This window comes from Saccostrea cucullata, unplaced genomic scaffold (genome assembly GCF_032062105.1).
Source record: "Saccostrea cucullata isolate Sc308-1 unplaced genomic scaffold, CSIRO_AGI_Scuc_v1 ctg5575, whole genome shotgun sequence".
Taxonomy (NCBI): Eukaryota; Metazoa; Mollusca; class Bivalvia; order Ostreida; family Ostreidae; genus Saccostrea; species Saccostrea cuccullata.
Window position 1 is genome coordinate 22,935 of NW_026929394.1, and position 15,229 is coordinate 38,163.

Consider the following 15,229-nt stretch of genomic DNA (forward strand, 5'->3'; position numbering starts at 1 on the left):
GATATGCAAATAATATGTCATTTGAATATCCGAAATTTACATGTAAATATTGCTTATAGATAGTTTTTGTCTGTTTTTTTTCTATCTATATGTACAATGTTTGAAAATATTACGGTTAAAAAATTAGAAGTGGATATTTTACGAGATAGAGTACTCTAAAAGGTTAATGGTAACCAAGCACCAACAGATTTATGATAAACATGATGATTTAAACTTTCCTATTGTCAAGTTCCCTATTAATGTCATATATCCTTTAAAAGTTATACAAGAACTGGCAAAGGACGACAATACACTGTACATTAATGCATCTATATCTGCATGGTGTTATTATTTCTGCAAATTTTAAAAATTGATATTTAAAAAGATTTTTAAAGCTTTGTTATTATCAGATTTTCAAAATATACAAAATCATGAAGAAATAAACAAGGCAATTTTAAATTATTGAATAAATAAAGCACGAAGCCAATACTGTTAAGGAACTTTTGTTGGCGTGCGTGAAATAATCGCGAGCTTTAATATTTATTACCACGAACCATTTAGTTTGCTCTATATTTATGAATGTTTCCATAGTTGCGAAAATTAATCGCAAATTGACTTCAAACTGATTATCGCGAGTCGGTAGTAATGATCAGTTTACTGCATTTATAATTATACGTTCGTATTGTTATTACTCATGGCTTGCTTTAGATCAATTAAGCTTTTCAATTGATTTTATTGTCTCGTGTAATTCTGTTGATGTTAGCGTACTTGGTGAAGCAGCTGTTGGACTTGTCGTTGGACACTGTTTTATCATAGACAATACACTGCTGTCACACTGATGGGTGGCGAAGGAACCAGCTGCTTTGTATCTACCGGAAGTGACGGCCCCCTGGTAATCAGCGATATTGGTGGAAGGAACACCTAAAAATATTAGTATCAAATACCAATACTTATTGACTTGTTTGTAAGATGCTTTTTAAGCTCGAAGGAAAAATCTTTTGCGATATCGTACCACTTTGCATTTTCAAATAATTTTTAAAACAATCCTATATGTTTATATATTCATCTATTAGAATTGTAAATGCATACCGGTATAAAATAAATAAAAACAAGGAAAAACAATGTAAGTAAATTTTTTGTACCAGGCAAATAAAATGAAAAAGAACCAATTACTTAGTATGAAAATGTCGATCATGGAATTGTATTGCAACGCAGTTCCAATTCCAGTCACTTTTGATCCCGAGGAGGCCCCGGTTGTAAGAATTACGTAATAATTCTGGGCGTCAGAGCGGTCTCCGTTTGTTGGGGTAAAAAAGTTCCACAACGTCCACGTGATTGCCTTTTCAACATAACGGGTACTCCTGCTATAGGCCGAGTTTCCTTGTGTCAGAGCGTTTATGGCAGCGATCAAGGCAGGTGCAGTTGAATATTGATTGAGTGGAAAAGCAGTTGCAGCTCCATCCCCAAAAGTGACTATCCCCACTCTTATTGCATTGTCCCCGATCAGCATTTGACCAACAAGAATTTCAAGAGCAGTTTTCATTTCCGTGAATTGTGTAGCGGTGACTGCATTAGTATCATCGATGATGAAGACTATGTCAAGTTTACAAGCTAAAACAGTAAAAAATTAATCATGAATTGAAAATAAAAAAAAAACATCTAACTTTTTGAAATAATTTTTTTTTTACCAAAATCGTATGTCTTTTTAATCATATTATACAACTATTACTCAATATAAATTAAAGTTTTAGGGTTTTTTGACATTATAGACAGTTGCCTTTTCAATAAAAATGGAACTCGTATATTTATTTACCATGCCATTGGTCATTTGCAAAATTATTTTGTTAAATACATTCTATTTATAATACACACACAAGTACTCTAAAGTAAATATTTAAGGAAGCTTGAGTTTCTGATTGACAACATTTATGAAGTGTTTGGAGATCAGGTCTTCAAAACATCTGTCGAAATTACACGGTACCAACTGCGGCCTGTTGTTAGCATACGTTTTTTGTACTCATTAAAGAAAATTTATTCAAAAACCTATACATCAGAAAATATTTGTTGTGGTCTGTAACTTCATTTAGATACATCGACAGCGTACTATCACATGTACACTGTATACAATAGTTGTTTCCATTCATATGCCAACATATATATAACATGCATCCATATACCAGTCGATATGTGAACTTGATATAAAAATGTCAAAGAGTCTGACACATCTGTTTCACATTTGGATATCTTTACAAATAAACCTTAAAAATGTCTAACATCTGTTTCACATTTGGATATCTTTACAAATAAACCTTAAATGTTAAGTAACAACAATGTTTGTAAATAACCTTAGGACTTCAATTATTCTATCATCAACTTCTCTCATTAACGTAGCGATATACCCTTATCACCTGCAAGTGGGGTTATGTCTACCAGTTGATTCGACAAGCAAGCGCTTGCTCTATGCACATACAGTTTCCAACACATAGTCAGCTATTGACAAACACATTGAGGAAACAAGGATATTAACAGTCTCGTTTAAAGTCGTCATTTCGCAAGTTCATTTGGTCGATTCAATGATCATGTTATCAAAGTACAATCTTTCATTAAGTTGCATTGAATGCTGACCAACGTTTTTCATACCAATTGTTAGAACATTGTTTATACATATACACTGAATTGTCTATTAGTTTTCCAGGTTATAACGAAGTCTGTTTAATTTACGACGTTTATTGCGCCGATATTGATATATTATAGTGCAATAAAGCAACCATTGCTCGTGATGACAACAAGGCAACGACATTTCAGTAATATCTGATATATAACTGCATATGAAAGCGATAGAAAAAAAAACCCAGGAAGATTTGGATGATAGAAAAACTACGACTATGATCAACTTTTGACATTTGAAAACTTAAGTGACATCTAAATACCTTGCGTGTATACTGGAGGCTGATAACAGGTAGTGAGTTTTCCTTTTACTGTATTTTTAATATTGATCAAGTCGTTATAAGTAGCTGAGTTTGTATATTTGGAGTGGTCACCACAAGAACCGACAGTCTCCTTATATGTAGATACGTAACCGGTTCCAAGATCTAAAATGTTTGAAAAAAAATATTATTTTAGATCACGCTCTCTGTTCCTATACCCGGACTAAACACAAGTTACGTATCATCTAACTATATTGAAAATTGACGAATATTTACTTACGAACACCAAATATGATATTGTCTCCACTTCTTCTGACGATCCTTGCTGTTGTGACTGGATCACTGTAAAACGGCCCCACGATAAAGACATAATAGTTAACTGCATCTGTGCGATCTCCACCAGCAGCCGTGAACACGTTGTCACGAGCATGAATTAATCCTTTATCTACATAATGATAGCTGCTAGACGTCTCTGAAATTCCTTCAATTGCGTTTTTGACGGCCTGGGAACTCGTATGAGCAGTAAGCCCAAACTCGGTTCTTGCTCCATTATCAAATACCACGAAACCTACCCTGACGCCATTTGAAGAAATCGGTAAATCCTCAACTAACTCTGCCACAAATCTCTTTGTGAAACGAAGGTTGTAATTTTCGACAATGAAAACTATGTCGAGCTTGCAAGCTGAAAAAAGTTGAAATACATTTGATTAAAACATCTCATTCCACGAATTTCTATAGACTAAATAATTGAGGTATTTTGCATAAATGCAAACTTTCCTGTATATGTACCCGTTCAAAATGTCCTGAATATTTAGCTTGTCAATAACAAAGATGTACCTGAGTTACTCTATTGCTTATATTTCGATGACATGTCATTGAATATTTTGGTAACAAATATACATTATAGCACCATGATGCCCAGACATACCTACTGACGTAGAACCAGGAAAAGCAGATGTTGGACAGACAGCAATTTTTGTTAGAACGGTGTTGAATTTTGTAGCTAGGTCTGCTGGGGAGGTTGCCTGAACATAATTAGCTGTACTTCCAGCGGCGGACTTAAGATCATTGGCCAAAGTCGTGGTTGGGGAAATACCTGAAGTAAGAATATCAACAATAACCAGCAATATATGTATTTATTATTTACCTAAAGTATCATGCAATTTCACTGTAGATTTAACGCAATCACTGTGGTTTTCTGAATTCCATATCACCACTCTCTGAAACTGATGACCTAGTACGCAAAAACATTACTAATTATTTTTCTTGCGCGTTAAAAAGTCCATTGCTTTCATTGTTTGTTTAATGGATAAATATCATACAATTGATCTCTAAAGTTTTATTTTGCTAAATTTGGCTAGTTATGAGGGGGTATATAATAAATTTCTCGTTGACAGGCTCGGATCGCGTCTCGTTTGATCTGATGATCCCCACCTGTCAACTCGAAGTGATACGACCCTTCGGATCAAGTTACTATTAAAATAATATATATTTATGTATCGTTATGTTATGAAAACTTTGTTATATATTTCCTTAATAGGTCCTTCAGGCAATTCTCACTCTACGATTTTTGAAATTGTAAAGGTGTAGTATATCGTTACAGGATATGATTGTTTTATATCTGTTCAACCGAGCACCCGCTCAAAATGAGACGCCAACCTCTTGCTGTTGGAGACATATACTGGATTTAATGGATAAATATCATACAATTGATCTCTAAAGTTTTATTTTGCTAAATTTGGCTAGTTATGAGGGGGTATATAATAAATTTCTCGTTGACAGGCTCGGATCGCGTCTCGTTTGATCTGATGATCCCCACCTGTCAACTCGAAGTGATACGACCCTTCGGATCAAGTTACTATTAAAGTAATATATATTTATGTATCGTTATGTTATGAAAACTCAGGCAATTCTCACTCTACGATTTTTGAAATTGTAAAGGTGTAGTATATCGTTACAGGATATGATTGTTTTATATCTGTTCAACCGAGCACCCGCTCAAAATGAGACGCCAACCTCTTGCTGTTGGAGACATATACTCGACACTCAGGTCCATTGAGCAATTGAACATTTTTTTTTCGTGTCAAAACATATTTCGACATGAGACCACTGCGCCCGATGGGCGCTTTGCAAGATATGTAAAGAATTGTATACATAACAGAATCTTTGATACGAGCATTCTCTATCTTTCAATTGAAACATATTCCATCCCATATCAATCGCCATTGTGATGCGGTGGTCAGAGCGTCTGATTCGCGGAGTATAGAGCTGATCCTTTCCTCCCGGGTTCGATTCGTGCGAGACGTGGAGACTGGTCCTTCGGATGGGACCGTATCAATGGAGGTTTTGTGTCGCAGTATGTGTTGACACAAAAAGCAAAATGCTCTATGCTCAATGGCCCGAGGGCCTAGTATAGGTATAAATTTGCAGTCCTGCACCGGCAAGTGTGGCGTCTCCATGAGTGAAAAATTCTCGCGAGGGATGTTAAAAAACAAAACAAACACATCCAACATCAATAATACGTTCCACACCACCCTTATTCACGTTACGAGACAAACATTTCAGGAAAAAGAACTGTTAATCTTCTTGATAAAATGTTTCAAATCAAAATGAATTTAAAAAACAATTTCAATTATCTAATATTCTTTGAGCGCTTTGCAAACGAACAAATGATTCAAATGAATCAAATCAATGACAAATTTTAGATATTTATATTCCAAACCGAAATTATCCAATTCCAGAACAGTTCATACCCTCCTAACATTCCTAACATCTACTATACTTTAATCTCTTGCATTTCACATAATTTAAGTTATCAGATATGCATTCGACAAGGGTAAACAACAAATGAGAATATTTTTTTGCGTTAACTTTCGCGAGTAATAGCGAGAAAATATTATATTGACAGTACAGTGCATTATAATGGAAGGTTCCATTATTAACCAATAGTTATAGAGCGTAAAAAACGGGTTTTCGAAAGGTAATTCAGGTATTCACTTCTGGCACGAATTCGACAAAAATGGTCACCCAAGCAATTCAAAGACAAATCAGTGATACTGTACGCGCGTCGAATAATGAAATGCTGAGCAGTTTCTCGGAGCTTCTCGACAATAGGCTTACAGAGATGCAGAAAACAATAAATGAGAACCAGAAAGCTATTACCGATAGACAAGAGGTAGAACTGAACAAGTCAAACACATTAAAATTCTTTCGTGGGATATGAAATAAAACAGTTGACTTGAAAGAAATAAATGTTCTGTCAGTTCTTAGATAATATAGCGAACGAAAGAAACACATGGAGATAACGAACAGTGCTCAAGATCAGAAGTCCATGAAAGAATACAAAATAGGAGCAGAGCAAAAGAGACGTCCAAAACATCGGAGGTGGGATCAGGTCCCATGGAGGAGGAAGTATCCCCTGACGACCGGTCACACCCGCCGTGTGCTCCTGGCCATGATCGTGAAATAACGGAAAAATCTGTTGTCAGCATTTGACTCAATGATAAATTGTATTATTTTGCTGACAAGGTCATTGTGTCGACCACATAACTTACAAAATGATGACTTTAAACGAGACAGCTGAAATTCTTGTTTCATCAACTTGTATGTCAATAATTTACCTCTTTTTAGAAAGTGTTCATACTCAGAGTATGCTCTTGCGTATCAAATCAACTGAGACTGATAAACTCCGTGTGCAGGTGATGAAGGTATTTTGCTGCATAAGTAAGGGAAGTTGACAGAAAAGATAATGTCGACACGTTTATCATAGAGCATGGTTGTTAGATTACCATTAACGTTTTTTTTTTCAAGTAAAATATCCAAATATGAAACAGATGTGTCAGACTCTGTGGTATCTTTTATTTTAATATGAAAATCAGAACATTTAATTTCTATTTTGTAACGGTTTTTTTTTATACCGTGTCAAAGCAAAATACAAAAAATTATTTGAAGACAATGCCCTTTATTTATACATGTATATATTTCGCAAATCCACCCGTAAAGTATATAAACAACCCATAGACAGTCAAAACGAAAGGATGAGCCATGAGTTCACTAGATGACCCCCCCCCCCCTCGCCTCCCATATGATTATAATGGCAAAATTTATGTTTTGCTCTGTGATACCCGAAATAAGTGTCAGATTTAGATGTGTTGGTTGTGTTAGAATGTGCACATGGGGAATTGAAGCGTTATTTTTTCATTGCCTTGATGAAATAACTCTTTATTGATAACAAAAATAAAAGTAATGAATAAAAGTGTTAAAATTTCGCTTTATATTTTGTCGTAATGGTTTTTTTTGTTAGGTTTTAATTTGTTAGTTATTTCTCCTCAGATATTAATTAATTTATGATTTTATTAAAAAACAAAGTTCTTTGCATGAACTGCTCCCTAAGATGAACGTGCATGAGACATGAAATCAAAACGTATTGGGAACAACAGTACAAATTCCTAAAATAATAACTTGTATTAGTTTTTAAGAAAAATGGCTTTAGTAAGTATTGTTTTGAAAACATTTATTATTACAGTTGCAAATGACAACGACAACTCCTATTTTGATTGAACATCCGTTCATCATTATCACATAACATGACAAAGATCCACGATAACAGCATGTTGTACGTCCTTGTTATGTCAACATTCAGACATAATAATACAGTAGTCATTTTTGATACTTGTGGCACTTGCATTTGATTCAATAATTCTATGATGATACTACCCATGCAAGAAGTCCTGAGTCAACCCGTTGCACCAACGGCAACGTTTTGACTCATGATCAGGATCTCTGGCTTGCGAGGATGCCCTTTCTGATGTACACGAATTTATTTACTCCGTTTGATCACACTGAAAATTATATAAAGATATAGCATGCATAGTACATCTTCATGTATTTTTTTTTTATTTTCCTATGAAAATTCTTTAAATTGCTAAAATGAAATATATTTTTTGGCGATTTGAAGCTTTACATCAATTTAAACTTTTAAATTTTGGATCACTCTAAAAGGGGTCATTTTTCAACGGGGGACAATTTTGTTTAGGACTCGCATATAAAATAATGACCCCTGGGACTCTTTTTCTAGAAAAAATGACTTTTTCTACGGGTGGGGGTCCTTTTTCTGTCGTTGAAAAATGACACCCAGTCATTATTCGATGGGGGGGGTCATTATTCGTCTATATATATATGTACCTGACACATTTATTACAGAACGGGTTATCTCAACATTACGGTGGCTGGTATAGGACATCGTATGAGATTTTTTTTTATTAATTCGTGGCCACAAAGTAAAAAACCGTGGTCACGAAATAAAGTTGTGCTATATAATGCCATTTTTAGCTTCTTCTCTTTTATGTCATTCAAGAACGAACTTATATATTACTATCAATCAGTTGGAATGAGCCAGCGGGATATTTGATTAAAATGATTCAAAATTGTTCCCATCGTTATGGTACATGTATTGAATACTGTGCCTGAATCATAATTAATTATTGAAATTTAATTTTTGCGGTTAATTGCATGAAGAGCTGATAAACGCAAAGAATAATTGTGGTGACCATTAATCAAACCTATAAATAGTATGACTATCAATACTGATCCCACTAGTTCATCGCATTTCTTTAAACAATTACCTTTTATCAAAGAGCATGTACGCTTTCATTTGTATTAAACAGTTGAGTTTTATGTGAAAACAATCATGACAATATCTGAATATTGCTTTCATTTTGAAGAAGTAACGTTCCCGATAATAGGGGCCTACTCTGCCACTGATTGTTAAATAAATAAACATTGGGTGATTGACTAAAAAAGCCTTATAATTACACACTGTTTGTTTGAAACATCAAACAATAAATGTGTAATTATTTCGTGGCCACGAATTAATAAACAAAAAACTCTTATACCCTGTCCTATACCAGCCACCGTACAACATCCTGTGAACGTTGCCGTGTATGCGATTGAGTGGGCTCATGAATGTGCAGGTTACGATTTAGACGAAATTTAAGAAAGAATTTTTTTTCCATGTCAATATTATTGTTAATATATATAATACATGGTAATAAAGTTGCGAGGTCTGTTCACAACTCCCCTTGCATCCAGCGGGATCGACACAGGTTTTCTAGAGTTTTTTAATTCATGGTTTCATCGTTTTATCCCTAGTTTTTGCCTGGCCGGCCCTTATGTTATGTAGAGGGTGGAAATGTAAACATTTAGTAATCATGTAAAGAAAAGGAAAGCTAGCGTAATGTTTTTCTGCATTATAGTTGTTACATGTATGAATATTATGTTTTTGAAAGCGGTGTAAAACAGAAATAAACAAGTAGTCTGAAGGTATTGCATAAGCAATTCATGTCCTCTACCGGGTTCCCTTTTTAGTCAGCCAGCGGGCTGACTAGTTATGATACGAAGAACTTCAAATGCGCTTGCGTGTTTTGGAATTCTGGGAGGTAGTTCTGCAGTAAATCACTCTTGCTAATTTCATTTCAGTAAAATCAGTATAGATTCAACCAAGATATCCCTATTTAACACCTCCACGGTAATCTGTAAATTTAAATTCAGCTTAAACAGGAAGGTCATGTATGCTTATTTATTTACAGAAGTTTTATAAACGGTTCCAAACATTTTTTTTAAAACTGGCTCGCAGAAATTTAACTGGTTCTCATTGGATCTACGCAGCGAAGCATACAAGTTGAAAGAATTTATTTCACGAAGTGTTTGACGCGTCAAATGAACGTCTTTTGTAAAGTATATTAAAGGTATTTTACTTATGTATTAAAATTTATAGCATAAACAATGATTTATTACCGTCTTCCTCGGAAGACGGTATTTTCGAACGACTTAACAATTTTGCAAGATTTTCAATCTTAAAAAAATGACAAAACGAACAACAAAATCAGCAGTAATTAATTCCTAATAAAATGATTGTATAGCAATAAATAAAAAAAATCTCTTTAATTTCATTATAAATAAAATTTTATTTTTATTATTTTTACCGTTTGAAATTATTTTTCTTTTCCCCAGAAATACTTGTTTGAAGAAAGGAATGGAATCAGCCGAGGTTTGCCGAAAGTTCTCGGCCAGTCAAAGTTTACGGAGATGACCGAGCGACAACCGTGGTAGGGCTAATGCCAGTAAAAAGCTAATGTAGAAATACAAAATCAAGAAATTCAAAAGAATTATACGGCCTGATAGGCGTAGATGAGTTAACTGTTTAATATTGTTGCTTAAGACGGTAAGCTTTTACAATAAAGTGCCGCGTCCACAGCATGATACGCCCGTCAAAAAAAAATACAATTTTCTTGAACATTTTAGTGTGCAAGAAACTCACGTCAACCTTGATTCCAAGATTTCCATGATTTTTCCATTCCTTCGAATATTTATCCATTTCCTGTTATCTAGGCATTAATTATAATAAATATTACATCATTAATAAATTTCTATGCTGGTTGTGTTAGACCTTGTCAAATGCCCAAAATATTAAACAATATCAAATTAGTCTTAACATCTTAATCTATACCAAATTAATTTTGAAAAGAAAAGGCCTGGCCATCAAATGACATATGCTATAAACTGATCAGCACTTCTTTTGTCTAATCCCCAAAGGATACAGATAAGCCGCTTGATCAGCTAGCCTTCCTACATTGAACTCATTAATTAATCTTTAACTGGATGCTTGTCTACTATTACTACCAAGAGATGAATGGGTCTGCCATCTACCATAAGTTTTTTTCTATACATATAAAATATTCAAAAGAATTTTTTTGGTTAGATTTAATGTCCGACAGGTTTTAATATGTAATTTTTCATATGGAAATGCTGATTCCACCCCACCCCTTAAAATTAGAATTTAAATTAATAATTTATATAATAAGATTAGTCTATTATGCAATATCAAATTAGTTTTAATTGATTTTTTTTCATCAAATTCATTTTAAAGCCAACAAGAGCTATTTTTAATCCAACAGGCTTACCCATCTGCCCAATACCCAAGGGATGTAGATAACACTGATGTTCTATCAGTTAGATCCTCACACTCAAAAATCATTAATTTCTCTCTAATTTGACATGCAATTTTCTGTTATCAAAATCAGCACTTCTTTGTCTAGTGCTTGATAATTACACTCAAGGGAGAGGTAGGATTTCTCTAACATACATTATATTTGTTATAGATTGCTGTCAAGTATATGCTTAAAAAAATAAGTATTTTCTTGATTTAACACTTTTTTAATAAGAAGAGAGCAATACTCTTACATTATTTGGGATGCTTAAATGAATAGTAAAAAGACACATTTTTTCTTATTTCACTTAAATTAAAGGTCACAGTGACCTTAAAATAGGTCAAGACACACCTTCTACCCAAGATGCATAAACTATCCAAGTTTGATGATTGTTAGTCTTATAGTTTTCTAGTTATGGGCCGGAAAGGATTTTTCCATATTTGGCTATAACTTCTTAATAAAAGGTCAGAGCGACCTACTTTTTGTGCACGACACACCTTCTATCCAAGATGCATCAGATGACAAAGTTTGATAATCCTAGGCCTAATAGTATTAAATTTATGAGCCGGAAACGAAAAAGCTAACAGACAGACGGACAGACGGACAGGCGGACGGACACGAAGCCTATAACATAATACGTCCCGTCTTAAGACGGTCGTATAAAAGCTCTAGTCTACTTGTTACAGATTTTGCACCAGTTAATCAGTTTTTACGGGTTTTACTTTCCTTTTCATTAAATAACATTTCGATCCCGATGCAAATTAGCGAACTGATTTGTTAATGCATAGTACGGATACTTCGGGAAGAGACAAAACTGACTGAGCTTGCTCGTTTGTTGTCCACCGTTGAAAGTGGAGGATATTAATTTCGGTATGTCTGTCATTTCGTTCGTCTGCCTGTAGTTCTGTCTGTCTACAACACTTTCATTTTCCTGATATATTCACAATATTTTAGAAGCCTTTGAGAATATACAATGAAATTTTACACAACTCACTATGGTCTATGAACAATTCCTTTTGACTTTGAGGTCAAAAGGTCAAGGTAAAACATTCAAAATTCTGTCTGATTTGAAACTTTGTTTCTGCGCAATGTTTCGAGAAGCCTTTAAGCTTTTGGAAAGAAATTTTATACAACAATTACTGTACCTATGGCGAGAGGAAGACCCTTATTTTTTCGTGACTGTGTGTAAAAATTTCATTTCCAGTCAATATCTAAAAACACTTTTGAGTTTTTATAAGTAAAGGAGACTCAGATTCTCTGACTGAATAAGCTTGTTTTTTCATTGAATGAGACTATTTAGGTTGTGGCGATCAAATTTAGGAATTTATAGTTTTGTTCCGTTATAGTTAGGGATCTGAGACATGAATTTGCAAGTCTAACTTCAAAAAAATTTATTTCAATTCTACTTTTTTCACATTTCAAGTTAAAATTTAGTTAGCTACTCCAAATTAAGATAGTTAACAAAATGAAAAAAAATTACGGATGTATTATGCAAAGATTAAGCTTAACAAAGCATACATGTTGTATGCAAATGGGACCTGTATGCATGATTTTTTTTCTTTTCTAAAAGTACTAGAAAATGCACCGGGTATTTCAGCGGTCCTTTATCGACATTCTCAATTAAGTGTTAAGTATGGCTATTACGGTATCGTAGGGACAAACGCGTCTCCACTGTCTAAACACAGTAGCACCGAGTGATTCAGCCAACATGACATACTCCAACAGGGGTAATAGTAAAGCTTATGAGACCCCGTTTGTTGGCCGTGGGATTGTTAAAACTGCCATAATGCTCATGCTCCCACCCCCTTTCCTAAAACCCTGTAAATCCGATAAGATTGGTTTATAACTTCATTCATGGAATTATGCTTTATGAATTTGAACTTTAATTAATATTATACTTTCTGTCCTTTTAAGAGACAAAAATGAAATTATAGAATCTGCATACACCAGTGCTTTTGTTCCTATGCGGAAAACTGTTACGACGAGGTTTTTTAAAGTAGCCATTTCTCTACCATTTTTAAAAACATTATCACAGAGAAGAAAAATCCTCTGGCTGACTCTCTAAGCTTTTTTAAAAAGCTAAACTTGTTTCTCTTTAGGATACAACCTCTTTCTGAACATCATTTTTATTGTATCACGAACCCGATCGTAATCCCACTATTAAAAAAAATGCTAGCGGAACGAAATTCAAACTTGATCTGTAACTTATCAAGATATACGCCTGCATACCAAAAATCAACTCAATATCTGCAACCGGAAACCAAATGGGACAGACTGACAGATGGCGGGACAGACGGACGGACAGACTCAGAGGAAATCTATAGTCCCCTCCGGTTTCACAGGTAGGGGACTAATTACGGATGTCCAGCAATCACGTCTGGCTGTCAGACATTGTATGTTTGTGTTGTGTTTTACTTTAACGTTAGAAGAGTTACATGTAATTCTTTAAATCATCATCCGTTTTTTTTAAATACCAAACTGTCAGATCTTCTCCATTTCCATAACGACCGCCATGTTCCCTCACAACTTGTAAATAACTAGAATTTGAACTCCTGATGCATACGTCACCAGATACGGGTAATGTGACAATTTGCTTTCACCTTAGAACTTCCATGATGTAACCTTTATGTACGTTGTTTTTACAACTTGGTATAGGCGATAGATGGCATGTGACTAATAAGTGGGAATAACAAAAGCCACTCTCATGGCCGCTGAGCTGTATTAAATCGTCAAAGTATAAAAAATTATATATTATAAAATGAGAAAAAAAAATACTTTTCGTTCTTACGATCTGACCTTATTTTTAAAATACAACGATCAAATTTAATCTAATTCACATCATAACTCAGTGATAATATCTTCTCGAATCTTTTTTCAGAAATATAAGAAATATGAAGAAAAATCCTTCAAATGCATAACTTTAGATCCATATTAAGTTTCTACAATTTTATAGTGTTATATATACTTCCATCAACTGTAGAGGACGGAACCAGACAATGTTCTGTTTTTATGTCTTTTACTGTGAATCTATAGAGAAAAAAAACACTTAGTATGAAAAATTAATTTCAGCAGAAAAACAAAATTTTAATTTCTTACCGATTCCGAACACCCGATTCTTTGCCACCTGTCGTATATTGAGTCCAATAGCTGAACCGGCATTTGTAGGGCTTGATTTACCAACAATAACGAAATATTTATATGCTTGAAATCTGTTTCCATTTGACAGTTTAAAAAAATCGTAAAATGCAACACGTAATGCCTCGGCCAGGTTAACCGTTGTAGAGGCGCTTGGTATTGTTAATGCCGTAATTGCGGTGTCCAACGATGCCGCTGTAGTATAAACGTTAAACTTGAAATTCTGGTCGATAGCATTGTCATAGGATATCACCCCAACTTGTATATTACTGGTTGAAATTTGCATAGTCCTCACCAAATCACCAATAACCGATACTAATTCAGAGTATATAGAAGAGGTGTATGAGGAAGCCTCTATAATAAACAGGATGTCAATCTTGCAGGTTGAAACTGAAAAACAATTAAACATGCATCTGAATTCTTGTTTGAAACCTATATTTTAATCATTTCAATCAACTTAAGTAAGCATGAAAAGACAAAAGCTAAATCCTGACCGGAACAGACAAGTTGGTTTCCCGTCCAGAACTTTCCGTAACATGTACGTTGTGTGTTTCCAGCAACCTGTTTGTATCCTGAGTTACATGCGTAAGTGCTGACTCCATTACAGCCTGTAGAACTTGTTTGAACGTTCACGTTACTGTTTAATTCATGGGTACACGCAACATCTGGAAAAAAAAGAAAATTGCAAATGAGGAAAAAACAGTACATGTACAGTGTATGTAATATAGAACTCGATACTTGCGCGGAAGTACTAGAATATACATGTATGTAGAAAAAATATGTTACATGTAATAATTCAATATGATTAATAAATTAATGTTTTTAAATCATTTATTAAAAATTTTAAATCATAATTCACGTAGTCTTGCAGTTTGACCCTAAGTCACTTTTCTACGTTGAAATTTGACCCCGGTCAATATCCTATGGGTGTCACTTTTGCCGTTACACAGGAAGATAAAACACAGCTTTATGTTTATCATCATGACAAGGGGAAATTGTCTAATTAAAGAAATCATGAAGCGATCTTTTAATGGTTCTTGGTATCTGCAAAATAAGTACCTACAAGAATTCTACAATATCAGGCTTTAATTTGTATTCGTAATGATTATTTGGTCTTTTATCATATTCAAAATACAACGTAAGCTACATTCAACAGGGAGGCGTATGTTCTATATAAATCGTTTAACAATTTTCTTCTGG

General features: G+C 34.2%; 1 protein-coding gene across 1 annotated transcript in view; it reads right to left on the reverse strand.

Moving 5' to 3' along the window:
- The window catches only part of LOC134280748 (collagen alpha-3(VI) chain-like), a gene marked incomplete at its 5' end in the record, with an annotated part of 34,905 nt that extends 20,211 nt beyond the window's left edge, over nt 1–14,694 (reverse strand). Inside the window, 7 exons of the mRNA XM_062763205.1 lie at nt 748–900; nt 1,153–1,590; nt 2,910–3,071; nt 3,187–3,588; nt 3,835–4,002; nt 13,991–14,419; nt 14,572–14,694. Of these exons, the coding sequence (XP_062619189.1) occupies nt 748–900; nt 1,153–1,590; nt 2,910–3,071; nt 3,187–3,588; nt 3,835–4,002; nt 13,991–14,419; nt 14,572–14,694 (1,875 nt within the window). The remainder of the gene's footprint in view (nt 1–747; nt 901–1,152; nt 1,591–2,909; nt 3,072–3,186; nt 3,589–3,834; nt 4,003–13,990; nt 14,420–14,571) is intronic.
- Nucleotides 14,695–15,229: the final 535 nt, after the last annotated feature.